Raw genomic sequence first — 18,753 nt, 5'->3', positions numbered from 1 at the left:
GCGTGTACGTTCGTGCGCGCGCGCAGATGTCCGTCCAAAGGTGCGTGTGTGCGTGTGCCTCTTCCAAACGAAGCCTTCATGAATGTAATGCGCCCGCCTCTGTTTGCTCTGCCTCCCTTCCTGCCTGCCTGTGGGCGACTCTACCAAGGCTCTTCCCCGCCCGTCCCTTGGGAAATGCAAAATGCCTGTGCTCGCTACATATGCAAACCGGTGTACTGTACTCCAACACTATCATCAAACCCGGCCCTCATCCTTACCGCGCGGTACCGATACCGTCTTGCTATTCTTCGCGATGATACCTACCGTCGGCTTCTTCAGCGTCGTTTTTGGAGTCCTAAGGCCGCTGCCGCCGCCGTTCTACGGCGGGGTCATCTTCTCCTGGGCCTCCATCATCTTGCGCACCTCCTGCTCGAGGTTGGCGCCCGCCTCGCTCTCGTCCTCCTCGACGGCTCCCGTCACCTTGTTGGCGAGCTCAATCTTCTTCTGGCACGCCTTGTAGATGAGCTCCTCCATCGTACCCGATGAGATCAGCCGCACGACCTCGACGTCCCGCTTCTGGCCCAGTCGGTGCGCTCGGTTCTCCGCCTGGATGTCGTCCTGGGGATTGTCCGACTGGTCGAATATGATGACCTTGTTGGCCGCCGTCAGGTTGATGCCCGTTCCTCCGGCGCCCGTCGTGAGCAGAAAGACGGGGATCGACGCATCGTCGTTGAATTCGTCAATCAGCGTCTGCCGCTCCGCCACGTTGGTGTTGCCCATGAGGATCCGGTGGTCGATGCCCTGAAGCGCGAGTACTTCCCGCAGGAGCTCAATGAGCCGCGAGAACTTGCTAAAGACGAGCACCCGGTCTCCGTTCTTCTGGTATTGCTCAATGAGCTCCAGCAGCTTCCTGACCTTGCCGCTGTCGAGCTCTGCGGCCGCCGGTATGTCAAACTGCTTCAGCAGCTTGGGGTAGTCTCGGCACCAAAGATGGAGCTCAAAGTCGGACGAGTTCTTGAGCTCCTGGACCAGGTGCCGGATTTCCGTTTGATGGAGTTCTGACTGCGGGACCCTATCCATCAGAATTCTGCCCATCGCCTCGACCTTCTCGTCCGTAAAGTGGCGCCTGAACAGCAGCGGGTGCAGGGCCGCCTTCCGGAGCTGCATCCACACGTTGTTCTGATCGTTCTGCCGGCCCTGCGCACGCCCAACGCGTTGCGACGGCTCGAGCTTGAACGTCTCTTCGTATTCTCGGTATACGGGCTCCTGTGTCTCCGTCATCTCGCACTGGACAACCGTGTTGATCTTGCGCGGCATATCCGACAGGACCTGATCTTTGCGTCGTTGCAGGATGAAGGGCTCCAAGATGGTACGAGCCCGCTTGACTCGCTCGCTGTATAGGAACGCCCCGTTAGACACGTCCCGAATGGTTACTTTCTGGCTAAAGATGTAGCGAATGTGCTCCATGCACCCGGAGAACATCTGCGGGTTGATGAAGCTGAGCAATGCCGTCATCTCCATGAGGTTGTTCTGAACAGGAGTGCCTACAACTCGTCAGCGCTGGCCCGGCTCGTGGCTATCGTGTATCCCGGTGCACGTACCTGTGAGCAACATCTTCCACGCTGCCGGAATCCTCTTGAGGTCGCGATAAATCTTCGTTTCTGGGTTCTTCATCTTGTGCCCTTCGTCAAACACGGCGCAGTTGACGCGTATCGATTGCATCGCCTCAATGTCGTCCTCCGAGTTGATCTGAGAGTACGTTGCGAGGACCACGTGGTATGCTTCAGGCTCATGCTTGATGTCCCAGGCGATTTCTGCACGCTCACTCTGGGACCCGCGGTACCCGACGACGGATAAATCGGGCGCGAACTTGTCAAACTCAATCAGCCAGTTGTTGTACGTGCTTGGTGGCACGACGATCAAGTTGGGCCACGGCCGCCTTCCACGAGGGTTGACTTGGTAATCGTCGACAAGGTGGGAGATGAAGGAAATGACCTGGCATGTCTTGCCGAGTCCCATCTCGTCGGCGAGGATGCAGCCAATGTCGTAGTTGTACAGCACCGACATCCAGTTCAGGCCAAACAGCTGAAACGACTTCATCACGCAGTGTCCGTCCATTATATGGGGTTGTTGGGGGATTGGAGGCCGCGTGTACCGTGAACTGCCAACGCTGGTGGGTGTCGGAGGCAAGTCCCTGTCGGGAGTGGCGCGCTCGCTGCGCTTGTGATGACCGAAAGTGTCCAGGTCCCAGGTGTCGATAACACTCTTGACAGCCTGTGCTTTGATCTCGCATTGGGCAACAACTTCGTCAATAGCGGAAACTGCGTTCAGGAAGATCTCGACGGCCTCGACGACGGTCTCGCCGATGCTGACCCTGGCCGACTTTCGCGCTCCAGGTTTCTTGTTTGTGCTCACGCGCTTGGCCTGCGCCAGGTCAATGAACGGCCGCTTCTCCATGAGGGGCTCGAGGAGGTTCTCTTTCATGCCCGTCATCGCCGCCAATTCTTTGGCTGTGCTCTCATTGATGCAGTTAAGGACCCGGTCGTCGTCGTCGTCCTCCGGCTCAGGCGAGAGCTCAGCCTCGTACTCATCCTCTTTGTCGTTCTCCACGAGGTCGATAACCAGTGGATCGTCACTTGAAGGCGGCTCGGGCTGGCTAGCCACTTCTTGAGAAAATGAGTCGTTTCGTCGCCGCAAGCCCTGAACCAGACGCCGCTTGGGTTGCTTTGGCGGACTGGGTGATGCAACGGGGGATGAATCTCTAGAGAGCAGGACAGGGTTGCTGGCTGAACCCTTCATGGCCCCCTTAGACACGAGTCGTCGTCCATTCGGCTTCGGGGGAGGCAGAGACGGAGATTCAGGTGGAGGATCCCGTTGCTGATCTTCCAGGTACACGATGGCCGCTTCAACATCGTTCTTACACGCCTTGAGCGCGCCGCGAACCCTATCCGAAGGGAACCTGTCGCCGAAAACGTCGTAAATCTGCCTAAGCTTCTGTTTCGTCTCGCGCTCGTCCGCCGCGGGGTTGTATGCGAATGCCGCCACCTTGGCTTTGAACGTGGTCGGGCGAATGTCCCCGCGCGACGGGGTTTGGTCGTCCTCATCGTCGGATATGAGAATGATGGGCTCGGGGGCCGGTCGTTTGGGCGCCATGGCTGGCGGCGGCCGCGGAGGCGGGCGAAAGAATGTGCCTGCGGGAGCGAGCCGCGAACCGAGTCGAGACTTGGGAGCTGCGGGAGAAGGGTTCGACTGTCGAAAAGGTGACGAGGCCGGAACCTCGACTATGCTTGGCGGCGAAGAGGACTCTGGCGCCTGGAGTGCCGGACGACTGAGAATCTGGGTAGGTTGCGTGGTGACGGTGTCGCGATCGCGAAGAAACGCTGCAGGTGAACAAGGGATGGTGTCACCGGCAAGTTCGTCGAGGTCGTCAACGGGGAGCGACGTGCGCGCAAGAGAAGGCGTGCGCGGCACCGCGCTAGAATGCCGCAGCGGCAGTGGAGAAGAGCTTTGCGCCATTGCGGGAGCAGAAAAGGGAGAGGAGGAGAAGAGGCAGAGAGCCGGGGTGCGCGAACGGCACGAGAACAAGAGCCCGGCGGGGGGGAGGAGCGTTCAGAGGCGCGCGGCGGGCGGTGTGCACCGGCCAGCTGTCGAAACCATTGACTCGGACAGGATGCAAAAGATGGACGGAGATTCGAGCAATTGGGCGACCCGCTCAACCGGGCTATCTGGGGTCGGGTTGCGGACGGGGCTGGGACGTGACGTGGGTGCCCGGCCGGGAGGAGGTGGCCTGGCGGGAGCGTGAAGTGCGCGAACTGCGTGAACGGGGCAAACGCCGCCCAACCCGCGGCCGGGCATTTTTTTTCGTGACGGAGGAGCGGCCGAGACGCGCCGGGCGGCTCGCGAAGTCACGTGTGGCACTCTATGGAGGTCCTCGGGCACAAGCACGCGGCACGAAGCACCATCGGCTCATTCCCAGGGGCAACATATACACGCTCGGTGAACCATTACTGCAAGGATTACAATCGGGTTGAGAACCCGCTATACAGGCATTGTGGCCGCATTCGAGCCCGTCTCAAAAGGCGAGAGGATTAATAACTCGTGGGCGTGACCACGGGCCACCCGTTCACCCATCAACCACCCGGGATCCACCCGCAGGAGGCCCGTCAGCTGGGCGGGGACGCCCGCGAGCGCCCCGTCGTGCGGCTCAGGGCCCGCTGAGCCCCCTAAGCAGTGCCCGCCTCCCAAAACCCGCTGCCAGCGCCCGCCCCAGGTGCAGGTGGGGCCGGTGTTCTGCTCGCCCGGCGCCCGGCTCCAGCGCTGGAGCGTCAATGTCGCCTCTTCGCTGACCTCGCACCTCAAGCCTCCCGTCGCCTCTCATCTCAGCACATCGCAGGCCGACGACGTGCCACCTCCACCACCACCACCAAGCATCTAGACACCAGATTACGCCCACTCCCACCTACCAGCCCATCATGGCGACGCGCCGCATCATCAGCTCCGAGAAGACCATTCTCGAAAAGGACGACCACCCGGAGGAAAAGTCCAATATCAGCCCCGTTGTCCCAACGTGAGCCGACGCGCGCCCACACACCCTCTCCCTGCTCATCGCCGTGCCTCATTTCGCTGACCTCAATCCAAGCCATGTCATATTCAAGCTTCTCGGCTTCACTCTCGCCATGATTGTCGTTCCCATCGGCTCCTATTTCCTCACCGTCGATACTCTTTTCAAGGGTATGCCACATCCCCCCATGCCTCGTGTCTCGCGCCGAGCGTACTGACTCGACGGTGCAGGTAACTCATCGTATGCCGGAGGCCTGGCAGCGTTACTGGCCAATGCCGTGCTCGTCGCCTACGTCATTGTGGCCATGAAGGAGGACCAGTCAGAACTGGAGGCTGCCTCCCGACCAGAGACTAAGAAGGATCGTTGATCTCGAGCGTATCGTATACTCTTGTCTTTTTGTCATCAAACATGTCCTGGGTCGCTATATATACCATGTTTTATACCATGTTGCACGTTCGCCAGTCACTTAAGGGCACCCAAGTTCGTTGCTAACGGTCCTGTCCGCCTTGGTATTTATGAGCCGGCCACTGTGCAGGCCCCTACCGGCCATGCCGCAGATGACCCATCTATATGCCACATAAAACTTCCGTGGTAATTGATATCATGATGATTACCTCCCCTGGCAGAACTGCTTTGCCCTCGGCATCTGCCTCATGTGGATCGGGCAAGAATCCCATCTTCGCCCTGAGCCCGCAAAAAGTGATTAAGCCCCAACGCCGCGTACAGGGTGTCGTATACGTATGTACCGGGCCGTCTCCATCTCGGTGAGCGGTGAGCGCCGTCTCCTTGAACCGAGATCGTGTCATCGTCCACGGGTACAGCAACAGACACGCCCCGGCAGCTGAAACCCCATCGGTTCGCTGCCTTTAGATAAATTCGTCCAAAATCCCGATACTGCGGGCAGTCAGGCTCATGGACAAAGGAAACGTCATCGTCAAAATCCCCATAGCCGTCTCGCGCATTCAAGATGTTTTGCTGAATCGGCGGCTGAACCAGCTTTTCCGCTGCTTGTCCGGACTCTCTTGCCGGGACACTTGCCGCTTCAGTACCGTCTGCTTCCTGGGAACGGCGGGTGCGGCGCCATGCTGCTGCTGCTGCTGCAGGGCTGGCGCAGGAGGCAAAGGATGGCTGTTGCCGCTGTTTGCCCCTAATCCGACCGAAAAGTTGGGAGAGTGATATGTTTGTGCCTGGTTGAAGCCAATACCGTAGTCATTGGTGGGCTCCTGGCGCTTAGCTGAGGATGTCCGGTCGATGGAGCTATTGTCGCTGCTAGTCGGGTCGGTCTGATAGCCTGCGGCATCTGAGTTGCCGCTTTGCGCAGCCGATGTCACCGTCTCGTAAGAACGATCCTTGTGCGGCATGGGATAGATGTTTTGCTGCTCCCTCCCATATGTCTGGTAATGGCCCTCTGAATGCATGCGCTGGGCGCGCTCGCGAGGGTTCGGCCTGCCGTATCCATTGCCATTGCCATTGCCATTGCCATTGCCAGAGCCGCCGCCGTAACCTTGAGCGTCATAGTAGCTGTTCCTGTTGGCGCCGGGGGTCATGGCTCCGTAGCTGCTTTCTGCCCTAAAGGATGTCGGTCGGCTGCCGTAATAGCTATCCTGGGGGAACCGAGGCTGGTTCTGCGGATGGAAGCTGTTTCGTTTGTTCCAGGCTGCAACTGAGTCCGTGTCTGTCTTCTGGTAAGCCGTTGGATCGGGGGATGTTTGGGACGAGCCCATACCTGATCGGTACATGGATTTGCGGTTGTATCCTCCGTCAATGGCGGCTTCGAAGCTTCTGATGGTGTCGAGCGGTCGTTCCCAGCGACTGCGAGTGGGGTTTGACTTGTCGGGATCCGCTACACGAGGCCAGAGGTCAGTATGGCTTCTGCCTTGGGATCAGAAGGCTACTTACAGATTGGATTGCCCCAGGTATCTTTGTGCTGCATCGACCGCAGTGGGACATGAGACGTCTGCGTCATCATGGCGGCGACTGTTGCTGCATCCATGAGTTAGCGGGCTGTGATAACTCGAAAGCGGGAAGACGAGAGGTGCGAAGGAACAGATTCCACCCGAGCCAGCAGGGCCACTAGGTGCGCAATGGTAGAAATGGAGACTCACAGGGCTCTGCCTCGTTGATGGCCAGCGACGGGTCCGCCTTGGTGTGTAAGCGTCTTGCCTCCTTCTCCTCGTGGGTCTCGTAGAAGTCCGACTTGCTGCCTCCGCTGTGATGCGACTTGTCAGATCGGAAGCTGAAGCTGCGCGGCTTGGCCCGAGAGGTGGTCTGCTGCTGCGATGGTTGGGAGTATTGCAGCTGGGGGTGTTGCTGCTGTTGGACCAGCCGCTGCTGCTGCTGCTGAGGCGGCTGGGCGGAAGGGTAGTGATACTGCTCCGGAGGCGACGCCATGACGCCGGATGAGGAGGTGCTCCTGTTTTATTGAGCCGAGCGATGGAGAACCAGGGGCCCTGCTGGTGCAACTGACTAGGAGTCGTAGGCGGAGACGAATGATCGGTGCGATCGAGTCAATGGCAGGTGCGCGCGCAGAAAGATGGGGTGCCCAGGATGACAGGGCAAGACCTAAGGAAGCCGGGGTCGGTTAAACGGAGACACCCTGACGCTGAGGCCCAAGAGCGGCGGCTACGAGCGCAATGTCCCTGTTCCTGGCTGGGATAGTTCGAGGTGGAGATTTGTGGTGCGTTTTGGTGAAGGAGAAGCCGCCTCGAGAAGAGGTTGGGGTGATGGTAAAGGCCGCTTCCGGTGTTTGGCTGTTGAGCGAGTGGACTCTGGCCGCTGATCAGGCTGCGGACGGCGCCACAGGGCACCAAAGGGCTCCGTTACAGCAACGACAGGGGCACTGAGGGGGGGTGGGAGTCCCGGTTGGCCAAGAATCAAGGAAAACGGAAGTGGTGTCGGGCGCAGGAACGGGCCAGTGCCGAACGACCGTCGTATTAACAAGCGCCTGCTGGTGCGCGAAGGAGCCAAGTCGGCCGGCCGGGCAACGATAGGTGCGGGCGGAATGCTGGACGAGGGCCTCGAGAATGCGACCGGGACGCTTGCAGCAGCGGTTCGTCAGCGGATGACAACCGCTGGGTGAATCGCGGTGCGATCAGAGAAAAAAAGCTCTGAACAACTTTGTTGAGTCTGGCTCGTCGGTGATGCAGCACGAGCAAACAGACCCGTGCGACGGCAAGCTGATTTCGCCTCGTTGGACGTCGCTTTGGTCGCAAGGGCGACGATGCTGGAGACGGGTCTCGACCAAGAAGGACGTCGCCTGGGTTGCGCCTTGACGTCAGCAGAGCGCGGTGTTAATGTCTCACTGGACTCGAGGCTCTGGGAACGGTTGCCCGGGAGGCGCGTGTCCCAGGCTAAGACAGTGCAGGTGTCTCTGATGGAGCCCTGAGGCCGTTCGCAATGCTCAGCGTCTTCCGAAAGCGTCTGGAAGAAAGCCCGTATTGGGGACCCTGGTCAGAAGACCCCCAGCTGCGCGTTCCCGCTGCGGATTCCGCCTGTCGGCCTTTCGAGTCCACTGTGGACCTGATGAGGACGGGATCTAAAGTGCCTCGTTGCTAGTGCGGCGAGGTGGTATTGAGGGTCGCCACGATGCCACAGTAGCGTGCACTTGTCGAACGACGCTTGTTGGACGCACTTTGGCCGGAGAGTTGGAGGCGGGGGCCAACGTCTTTTTTAGGCACCACAACGTGCTGGCGGCTGGCTGCTGGCGGCTGCTGCAAGTGCTGCGACCCGCTTCTCCCAGATGGCGAATGTCTCGGTGCCTCTTCCGGGGAAAAGAAGCAATGACGAGACCAGGTGATTTATAAATGTCAACAGTCGACCGGGCACGGGAATCGCGTGCAGAACTATCGTCTCCCGAGCGGGAGCGCCGTGCGGGGGCGAGACGGGACGACGCTGAGAATCGACAGCTGCCGTGCTCGGGTCGAACCGCAGATGTCTAGGAAGTGCGACGATGCTTTGCTGCTGTGGGCAGCCGCTCTCACAAAAAGCTGATGAAGCGGATTGATTAAAGACGAAGGCTGAGGCGGACCAGCTCGTTGGTGCGTGGCTGGAGGCTGGCTGAATTTTTGATTGCGCAAATACGAGGCGGCAACCGCAGTCTGGTCGTGACGAGGCACGGCAGGTACTTTGCAGATGGGGGTGAGAGAGAGTGAGTGAGAGACGGGACAGGAGCGACGACAGAAGCAGGGCTGTAGGGAAAACGAGAGGAAGCCCGAGTCGGCAGTCTCGAGCATACGGAGCACTTCGTTCAGGGAAAAAACCGACTCGCCGGCAGGAAGGAGGCCGGGACACATGGCATTAAATCGGAGGCAGGCGCATCCAGCCAAGCGTTTCCAAATCGATCGCCTTGGACGACGCGCAATGGGAAGGCTGGATGGAGACCATGTCGCCCGCCCACCTTCCAACTGCCCACCACCCAAAACTGCCAATTGCCCGCACTGGGCTGCGGGTGCGGCTGCCTGCGAAGAGTGGGCTGCAGCAGGAGCCGTCAAGATCTACGAGCAGCTTTCGCGAAGTTCCACGTTAGCAGGAGGCAAGGCCAGGTAACCCGCGGCGTAGCGCAGGCGTTTTGCCCTGCCATCCTGCCTTGCTTCACATCCATCGCACCCACTTCTGCCCTGCCCATCGTCGGGTCTGGTGGGTGGCGGCCGACTTGCAGCGGCTTGTGGGATGCCACCCGCGCCGACCAAAGACATGAGGCTAGATGTGAGGCTTTGAGCCGGTCCGGCCCTCTCGGAGGCGCCTGAAAGGAGGCATGGCGAGCTGTTGTTCCCACCACCCGCGACGTCGGATGATGGGGATGCACACCTTCATGCACGGCCATGCAGCAGCCCATCCGTCGCCAGCCCACCCACCGATGCTCCTCCACCGCTCGGTTCGAAACACCTGGTCTTGACAGTTGACGGAGGGTTTTTGCCGCACCACACAGCACAGCACAGCACAGTGCAGTATCAAGGCCGCCCACCCACCTCCATGTCCACGCCTGTTGCGTCCGGTGCGACCAGGTTGCTTGGTTGCACCGGCGCCAGCCCCTGCGTCGCCACGGTCAATCGCTGCCAGCACACCACCACCACCACCCACCACCCGAGTCGCCCATCATTACGCGTCAACAAGCTCCGCTCTTCCCAGGGACCGGCGCGTCGAAAAGCCACCGCCCCGACGCCCAGCCGTCGAACCTAAAGAGCGCTGCCGGGCTCGTGGCGCCACAGCAAACTGGGTCCAGCGTGCCGTGGGGCAGGGCAATGCACTGGCTGCGTGGCCAGCAAGGTTCCGTGCCCCTCCTCAAGGCCGTTGCTTCGCCTGTGCGTCGAGAGCTTGTCGAGCCACGGGCGGTAGTCAATCCATTGACGCCCCAGTGCTGCTATCGCCGCGCTGGAAATGCGCCTGTGTGCATCTTCGACGCCGCGACAGATAGCTGGGTCGTCAAGGTTGGTCGCTGCCCGTCGCCAGCCAGCCAAGCCAACGAAGCGATCAATTCGCCCGCGCTGCCAACGTCCCAGGCAAGCATCGGTGCCTTGTCTCGTCAGGGGGCTAGCAACAAGTAGCCCGCAAGCTGGGCAAATCATGGCCGCCCTGCCGCTGCCGCTTCGTGTTCGTGGTGGTTCCTTCACACCACCTCGCGTCCAGGCCCGGCACCGCCGCCAACCCGAGCCACATCGATCGTTCTGTTTCCGGCCGCCGCTGACCTACAACGACAGCCCGTGCCTTGCCAGTTCAGCTGCAGCGGCACCTATCTTGCTCGACGGACGACCAGGCTGTGCCGCGACAACGGCAACGGTTGATGCAACCTGAACCCGTGTGCCCCTCTCCGCGCCGGCCCATGGCATAGTGAAGCACCACCACGGCATCAAAACTCCGCAGCTTGATCGGCCCACCGCCTCCACGGACGGGTTGGACGGCCGTTAACCGATGTTGTGTCTCGTCAGGAATGAGCTCGAACCGCTGCCTGTGTTGGCAACTAACGTAGGTGCTGCACAACAGTCCGGTCTCTCCAGACCCACGCAGTCACAACCTCGATCGCTTTGTTGTAACGAACAAAGCAGCTGCGTGAGCGCTTGGCATGGCTTGCTAATTCTATTCACCATTGTTGCGCCAAAAAGTTACATTTGGCTCAACTGAGAATCCCGACGAGAGACGCCCATCCCGCTCCAGTAAGCCGCCGAAAACCCCATCATCGTCATCGGCTTGTCATGGAAACCCGGTCCCGCCCACTTCATGCTGAAATGGGCACATCGCTGCCCTGTTTAGAAGGCTGCGGTGGCCGCTGCGGGTGAGGCCAATGCATGGCGTCCGTCTCGCTCGCTGGTGGCGCTGGATCTCTGTTCGCCCTTGTCTGCCCTTGGCCGGAGCGCCTACCCGGGTACGAGGGCTGCCCCGCCAGCCAGAGCATGCAGCAGATCGAGAGACGACGCAGCGGCTCCCGAGCACCACACGTCTTTGAGGTGGTGCTGCTTCTTCATGGTTTGTGCTCACTCACCTGTTTCATTTGTCTCATTCTCGACTGCAGATACGGGAGCACGGCTTCCGCGCTTGCAGCAGCCACCACCGCTCTGGCCCGCAGTTGGCCAGGCATATCGTCACGAGAGGTGACGAACAACGGGCTCAGCCACCGAGATGTCGAGTTTCCGGGCTTTCCGGATTGAGTGAGGGTTGGACCGGTTGGCTGGGTTGCAGTTTGCCCGTGGCAGCCAAGCGGCATTCCATGCTGCATCCAGCCAAGCGTACGACGCAACGCAGCTTGGGCAAGGAAGTCAATTCACACGAGAATGCTCGACCTCGCTACCGAGCACCATACGGCTGCAGCTGTGGATGAGCTTGTCGCGGGTGCGTTACATCGCCCAGAGTGATACTTCGCGAGGGACCTGCCGAATCGCGAGCCTGCAGGCTCGTCGATATGCCGAGCCCTCGATTGACAGCCAAACGTCTGCCGGCAAATAAGCTGATGGCCCTCCGCTGATTCTGCAACGGAGCCGGCTATGACTGTTGCGACACAGATAAAGCACCATCCTGTGACGTCCCGTCGCATGATCCACGGGCGTAATGGCACACGACTCGCGTATTTCCGGGCGGCCAAGAAGGTCGGACAATGCGTGATGGCCGGCCAGCCCAAACATGCTATATACTGCGCCCAGGTCTCCTTAATCTTTACATCATCGCCAGGTCAGGGCGAGGTACATTTTATAAACCGTATGAGGAGCTCACCCCGAATACGATGTTCTGGACCCCTGCGCACGGGTGTCGGCCCAGCTTTGGGCTGGGCGTCTCGGCGACTTAATCTACGCTTGGATCGCTGCGGGCCACTGCAGGTGGTAGAAGATTTCATGCCATTGTGTCCATTTCCAGCCGTGTATAGTACAGTACAGTACTGTACTGTCCTGTAGCTTTGCCATAATTAGAAGCCGGCAGGACGGGCCAGCCATGGGTAGAGGCAGAGGACATTTCGGCTCCCATGTGAAAGACGCAAGAACTCTGCGACAGGAAGACCGGAGGAGCATGGCAAGTTCCCCCGCTCTTTGGAAGATTCGGAAAGCGTAACCATGGTCTCTGGCGGCCATCATGGCGGACGACTCTTGGGTTGGCCGCTGGGTTTGAAAGGGAAGCGAGTTCAGGGCGTTGAAGGAAGGGTGGGCGCTGAGGCCGTCCGGTCGGCGCGCGGCAGCATCTTTGGAGTAACGGAGGCAAGATGACATATGCTGGTTGAGCGATGCATGATGAGATCCAAGTGCAGAGACGGTACGGTCTCGATGACGGCTGGGTCTTGTTGCCGTGGCTCTGGATGATGTTCATCACCATGCCATCACAGGCTGTCATCGACCTCACTCTGTACCTGCGTGATGGCACCGGGTGATGCTCATCACAAGGTCATCATGGCCTGCTATCGACAATCCGTCAGAGTAACACGGTCGGCCTCACTTCACCAAGACTCCGTTATTGAGGTGGGACTGTCGGAACAGCCAATCTTACTGTGTACCAGCGTGATGGCTCCAGATGACGCTCGTTGCCATATCGGAACGGCTCCTCACCAAGACTCCATCAGGATAGCAGTCTTGATCTCAATTTGTACCGGCGTGATGGCTCCGGATGGCGTTCGTCGTCACAGCATCACATCTTCTCACCAAGACTCCGTCAGAGGGCACGGTCAACCTCAATTTGTACCAGCGTGATGTGCGATTTCCACCGTGTTCAATTCGAACCGATATATGCAACTCCATAACGAATTCCATGCCAGGAATCCCAAAGCGCCCAGCAATGAAGAGGAGGTCGACTTGTACTCGTTTCGTTGTCGAATCTCGTTCGTCTCGATCTCGACCAGGTGAGAGGCACCCGGGGTCTGGCACGCGCATCACATCATCACCTTGGCGGCGGACGCATCGAGTTTGGGGTGTTTGACGTCTTTTTAATTGAATGCCTCCAGCAAGGCAATATGCTTTACCCTTGCCTCGACCAATGCAGCCAAATGAGAACCGCCCTCACGACCAACTCCATCCCGAATCCCTATTTATATCGAGGAGGGGTACAGCATGACACGAACCGAAGCACCGAAAGACTTTGTGGGGAGGGGCGAGGAGAACTTGGCGCGGACGACACCAGAGTTGCCTGTAAAGCAATGCTGTCAGCGAGACCGTCCTGGAGGGATGGGGGCTGTATTGTTGGGTCGAGTTTACCGTGCGGCCGGGTGACCTTGCCCCAGATGACGCGGATCTTGGAGCCCCGGATCTCCTTCTGGCCCCGGTAGACGTAGGCGACCTTCTTGCCAAGGTAGAAGCTGCACATGATGGTCAGCACATTTGTCGCGTTCCATTAGGGCCACAAAGCCCTCCTTCGATCGCGTCTGCAGAAACGTACTTGGCGGCGTTGGTGTTGTCAACACCCTCGATCTTGATCAGGCTGGTGCCAGGGTGGGTGACGTGGCGGGAGCGCTGATAGCTCAGGTGGCGTCCCCTAATTCTCGTCGGGTCAGTCAAGGTGCTCTTGCGTGTCCATATCTCGAAGCACTCGTCGCCGGATTGTGTTTTTCGCTGCGCGTCGCCACACAAGACGTCGCCGTCGGTGGGGGTCTTCTGCTCGAGAGCAGACGTGGCAATCGCGCACATCGAAGCCGCTCGTGGGAGTAACTCACTTGACGTATACTGCGAAGGGCGAAAAAGTCAGTGGAAAACGTTCTTCGAGACGGCATTCATTGCGCGGCGGCGCCGGTGCGAGTACTCACATCTGTGACCGCTCTCGGAAGGCATGGTGATGGATTTCGGGCTTCCGGCCTGTGAAAACAACCAAGGAAGAGAAGGGAAGAGTCGAAGAGAACTGTCTTATCTAAAAGACCTTTCCCTGTGTTGCGGTGCACGTCGGTTGTCGTGATGTCGACTTGGGAAGCGAGTGGATGCGACGATGGTGTGTGGTGTCACTAGCACGGAAAACTTTGTGCCCTCGATGTCACGTGTGTATTTAGGGCAATCGCTTGTTGGCTGGGGGTCGCGGCTGGGCTTGTGCGTGGCTGGTGCGACCTGTCTGTGCACAGCCATATGTGGCTGGTGCATGGCCCCGCCGTGCCGATGCGGCCGGCTCGAGGCAGAGGCAGACGAGAGAGGTCCAATCCCCACTTTGATTGAAGAGGAAAGACGCGGCGGCAACCCAATCCTTCCAGAACACGCCTGCATTCAGCAATTCTTACACGCAGCTTCGTCGATCGCTCGCAGCGAGTGCACAGAGTGCCGGGACGACATTTTTGCAAGCGCCCGAGTCGTTGTCATTGGCGGGAAGAATCGCAGAAGAGAAATGAATGCGCACTGCCAGGAGGCCCGGCGATGTCGGAGCGCCGAAACATTGTCCGGGCGGAAGGCGGGCGTCGGTCTTGATAAGGGCGCCTGGGATCGCAGCACCAGCGTACGAATTACACGCTCGATTTCCAATACACCACCAGGGCGGACCACCAAGGCGGGCCCTGCTAAGCGTGCAACGGCCCGTCGCCCTGATGATAGGTGCGAGCTGTTTATCCGCAACGGTGTGACGGCCGTCAAGTCAACCGTGTAAAATTCCCGCAGACCATGGATCTGTTGGGAAGACGCCAACCGCAGCAAGGATGGAACAGCGTCGTGCAGCGCAGCGCTCCCTGTAGGAGCGGGGATTCCGTCTGTCAGTCGCATTACTACGAGCACGCAAGCGGTGCTCGGTGTCGAGTGGATGCCTTGTATCGCCTTGTATCACCGAGCGGAACTGGCTCGCTCACCGCGCGCAGGCCCGGCAGGTCGACCCAGGACAGAACAGCCGTCATCATTCATCGTGAAGGAGGCACAGACGATCGATCAATAACAGCAAGAGAACGGCGTCTCGGGGCCCCGGGCCGGGGTCGGGCCGGGGAACTTGCATCACGAATTGGAAACACGGGGGAGGATACAATTTACAGGTACGTACAGCATCGCCATGCGAACCAGAGCCGGCGAGCGAGGCGTGTCAGGCCACGGCCGTGAAGATGGCCGGGCCAGCCGGGGTTCGTCGCCGAGGTCGAGCAGACTTGGGGGCTGGAGAGCGGGCGACAGATCTCCGGGGCTAGTCACTCCGTATCTGGACGCAGAAACCTTGGCCGCCCGCTGACTGCTTGATTTACCAGCAGCTCCGCGGCGGGCGTGGGTGGACCAAAAGCAGCCTGCGGTGCGGTTCGGGGCGGTGGAGGCGGAAGCCTCGGGGGCGTCTGCTGCAAAACGATTCAACAGGGCCCGGCAGTCGCGCAAGCGGGAGGCGAGACACTGACCAGGGGCATGGCGGAAGCGTGCATCACCTTGGAAGCGCATAGGTACGCACTCATGCTGTGCAGTATTTGGCCTCGTTGGTTCTCAATGTCGCGTCGTCAAAACGTGCAGTGCATGGCAATGCCTCATCGAGCCCGCCGAGGACGGCCCTGTCTTGCGTGGGGGAGCAAAAGCCAAGTGACATGACACGCAGAGCGGCGCTGGCTGGCCGCCACCAACGGCGCGGGACAAGGCCCGGCGGTGGTGGTGAGACGAGGTGAGCGATGGGAGCCCTGGAGGGATGGAGGGGTGGCCACTGGTGACGGCACCCCGCTGTAACGTCGAGCTTCAGGTCAGCTCCAATCGTCATAAGGTCCAATGCTCTGCGCGGGTTGGTAGGCAATTGCCCCGCCCGGCGCGCAGCAGCCCCACCCTCCGGCAAGCAAGCTGCGAACCTCAGCGGCTGCGAGCGGAGAGCGGGTGCAGCAGGTCCATTGAGTTGAGTTGAGAGTTGAGAATGAGGAGGCCCTGCGCTGGGCCGGGCCTGGAGCAGGTAACCTGCCCGCAAGTTGGGGAACGAGTGGGTGCGCGCGGGAGCTTTTTCATCATCAACGAGTGTCCGTACAATTCGCCCCCCCGCCGTCGCCGCCGCCGTCGCCGTTCAGCACCCGCAGCGTCCGTCGTCCCAGCGCCGCTGACCAGCCGCCCGCCCGTACCTCCCTGCCACAGCGCAAACTTACAGCACCTGCACCTTGCCTACGCGGCTCCAGGGCTACCTACTTACAGGGACAGCGTCCATGCGCGCGGCGCTGGCGGCGCCCACCTACCTCACCCACCCCGCTGCCTCCACCTCCATGTCCTCGCCCGCCCGCTGGCCGTCCCCTCCGGCCGTCTTTTTCTGCCCTCCGTCATTAATAAACCGGTCCCAGCTCTTCCGGAGGCACCTGCGCTCCCCAACAACAGCAATCTTTCTTGTCCTCCCTCTGCCCTGTTGATTCTTCACCTCTCGCTGCGATCCGTGCCCGAGCTCGTCGTATTTACCGCGACGACACGAAGACGACACCGCCCATCTGCCCCAGCACCGCCGCCTCTCGCGCCTCACAGCCGCCATGGACAGCAAGTCCGCAGCAGCGTACGTGCTCCCTGCTACCCCACCATGAATGGACGGACGCTGGATGCAGTCCGGGAGCAAACCCCGTCTGCGCTGCTCTGCGCTGCACGGAACTGAGCTTTCCCGACCTCAAGCTCTGCGGATGGAGGCCAAGCTCAACCCAAGCTCGGCAGCGGCAGCGGCAGCGGCAGCGACAGCACCAAATTGCACAGCTCCTGTGCCGCAGCTGCGGTGTGGGGGTGTTCCTGCACAGCTTGAGGAAGTCCTGGTTCCTCCACCGGGCGCCAGCTCCGTCTCCCATGGCCTCCACCACGCCGCCGCGCTGACAAGATATCTCAAAACAGGAGCATGGAGCTGAAGGAGAACACGACCATCGTCGTGCTCGGCGCTTCTGGCGATCTGGCCAAGAAGAAGACTGTAATGCCTTCCCCTCTCTTTCCCTCTGCGCCCCTCTTCCGCCTGCCGCCCTAGTGCTAACCTTGTGTCTTTCCTCGACAGTACCCCGCGCTCTTTGGACTGGTGAGCCGACCCAATTGTCATGAAGCGTCCAGGACCATCCTGTCCTGTAGCGTGCGACATGGCGCCTAACCGTCGTTGCAGTATAGGAACCAGTTTCTGCCCAAGGATGTCCGGATCGTCGGGTATGCGCGCACCAAGATGGACCACGAGGAGTACCTGCGACGGATCAGGTCCTACATGAAGACGCCCACCAAGGAGATTGAGCAGCAGCTGGATGACTTCTGCAATTTGTGCTCCTACATCTCCGGCCAGTACGACAAGGATGAGTCCTTCGACGTCCTCGAGAAGCACCTGCAGGAGTTGGAAAAGGGCCGCTCCGAGACGCACAGGCTATTCTACATGGCTCTGCCTCCGAGCGTCTTCACCATCGTCTCCCAGCACCTCAAGAAGTGCTGCTACCCGAAGAAAGGCATCGCGCGCATCATTGTACGCCCCCCCAGGTCAATTGCTATAGTAAGCGGACCTGACGCTGACCATCGTGCAGGTTGAGAAGCCGTTCGGCAAGGATCTTGCCAGCTCCCGCGAGCTCCAAAAGTCCCTGGAGCCGGACTGGAAGGAGGAGGAGATCTTCCGCATCGACCACTACCTTGGCAAGGAGATGGTCAAGAACATTCTTATCATGCGCTTCGGCAACTCCTTCTTGGGCGCGACCTGGAACCGGCACCACATCGACAACGTTCAGATCACCTTCAAGGAGCCCTTCGGCACCGAGGGCCGAGGAGGATACTTTGACGAGTTCGGCATCATCCGAGATGTCATGCAGAACCATCTGCTGCAGGTCCTGACCCTGCTCGCCATGGAGCGGCCCATCTCCTTCGACTCGGAGGACGTCCGCGACGAAAAGGTGCGCGTCCTGCGCTCCATCCCCGCCATCGAGCCCAAGAACGTCATCATCGGCCAGTACGGCAAGTCGCTCGACGGCAGCAAGCCCTCGTACAAGGAGGACGACACCGTGCCCAAGGACTCGAGGTGCCCCACGTTCTGCGCGCTCGTCGCGTACATTAAGAACGAGCGATGGGACGGCGTCCCCTTCATCCTCAAGGCCGGCAAGGCGCTCAACGAGCAGAAGACGGAGATTCGCATCCAGTTCAAGGACGTCACCTCTGGCATCTTCAAGGACATTCCGCGAAACGAGCTCGTCATGCGCATCCAGCCCAACGAGAGCGTCTACATCAAGATGAACTCGAAGCTGCCCGGTCTCAGCATGCAGACCGTCGTCACCGAGCTCGACCTCACGTACCGACGACGCTTCTCGGACCTCAAGATCCCCGAGGCCTACGAGTCGCTGGTGCTCGACTGCCTCAAGGGCGACCACTCCAACTTTGTGCGCGACGACGAGCTGGACGCCAGCTGGCGCATCTTTACCCCTCTGCTTCACTACCTCGATGACAACAAGGAGATTATCCCCATGGAGTATCCTTACGGTATGGGCACCCTGCCTGTGATCGCATCATGCTGTTCTCGCTAACCCTGACGGCCAGGTTCCCGCGGCCCCGCCGTCCTGGACGACTTCACGGCGTCGTACGGCTACAAGTTCAGCGACGCCGCCGGCTACCAGTGGCCCACAACTTCGGCCACCCCGCCCACCAAGTTGTAAGTCGCCGCCGCCGCCGCCAGCACCATCACAGCACCATCATGTTTGTTACCACGGTCGGGTAAGCTTGAATGAGCGATGACGGCTAATTCGCAGCAGTTGATGTCGCTTTGTATGAGGAAAACAGAGGCCGGTGGGCTTTGCGCGCGTTCCGTGAGCCAGTGCCCTGCTAAAAAAAGGCCAAACCACGCATGACGAAAAGGGGGAAAAGTACGAACCAAGGAACAGCCCGGGAATGGCAAGGGGAGTACGGCCCGACATGTCCTAA

At 60.0% G+C, this 18,753-nt stretch overlaps 5 protein-coding genes across 5 annotated transcripts; 2 read left to right on the top strand and 3 right to left on the bottom strand.

The window, feature by feature from the left end:
- Positions 1–357: 357 nt before the first annotated feature.
- Positions 358–3,132, bottom strand: PLICBS_007008 (uncharacterized protein; the record flags this gene model as incomplete). The annotated part of the gene is made up of 2 exons (XM_018320400.2): positions 358–1,523; positions 1,581–3,132. The coding sequence occupies 2 exons, from the start codon at positions 3,130–3,132 to the stop codon at positions 358–360; spliced, it is 2,718 nt and encodes a 905-aa protein (XP_018180297.1).
- A 1,319-nt stretch (positions 3,133–4,451) lies between these two features.
- PLICBS_007007 (vacuolar ATPase assembly integral membrane protein vma21) lies at positions 4,452–4,907 on the top strand (the record flags this gene model as incomplete). The annotated part of the gene is made up of 3 exons (XM_018320399.1): positions 4,452–4,546; positions 4,619–4,710; positions 4,771–4,907. The coding sequence occupies 3 exons, from the start codon at positions 4,452–4,454 to the stop codon at positions 4,905–4,907; spliced, it is 324 nt and encodes a 107-aa protein (XP_018180296.1).
- Positions 4,908–5,502: 595 nt separating this feature from the next.
- Positions 5,503–6,931, bottom strand: PLICBS_007006 (uncharacterized protein; the record flags this gene model as incomplete). Its single annotated transcript, XM_018320398.2, has 4 exons — positions 5,503–6,215; positions 6,267–6,383; positions 6,440–6,523; positions 6,646–6,931. 4 exons carry the CDS (start codon positions 6,929–6,931, stop codon positions 5,503–5,505), a joined length of 1,200 nt encoding a protein of 399 aa, XP_018180295.2.
- Positions 6,932–13,037: 6,106 nt separating this feature from the next.
- On the bottom strand, positions 13,038–13,632 carry PLICBS_007005 (60S ribosomal protein eL33; the record flags this gene model as incomplete). The annotated part of the gene is made up of 3 exons (XM_018320397.2): positions 13,038–13,135; positions 13,204–13,304; positions 13,385–13,632. 3 exons carry the CDS (start codon positions 13,630–13,632, stop codon positions 13,038–13,040), a joined length of 447 nt encoding a protein of 148 aa, XP_018180294.2.
- Positions 13,633–16,370: 2,738 nt separating this feature from the next.
- On the top strand, positions 16,371–18,488 carry PLICBS_007004 (glucose-6-phosphate 1-dehydrogenase; the record flags this gene model as incomplete). The annotated part of the gene is made up of 6 exons (XM_018320395.2): positions 16,371–16,393; positions 16,717–16,789; positions 16,871–16,891; positions 16,973–17,317; positions 17,376–18,315; positions 18,373–18,488. 6 exons carry the CDS (start codon positions 16,371–16,373, stop codon positions 18,486–18,488), a joined length of 1,518 nt encoding a protein of 505 aa, XP_018180292.2.
- Between the last annotated feature and the right edge of the window lie 265 nt (positions 18,489–18,753).

This window comes from Purpureocillium lilacinum, assembly GCF_023168085.1.
Source record: "Purpureocillium lilacinum CBS 284.36 DNA, scaffold_5, whole genome shotgun sequence".
Classification (NCBI taxonomy): Eukaryota; Fungi; Ascomycota; class Sordariomycetes; order Hypocreales; family Ophiocordycipitaceae; genus Purpureocillium; species Purpureocillium lilacinum.
This window is presented reverse-complemented; position numbering and strand designations above follow the sequence as displayed.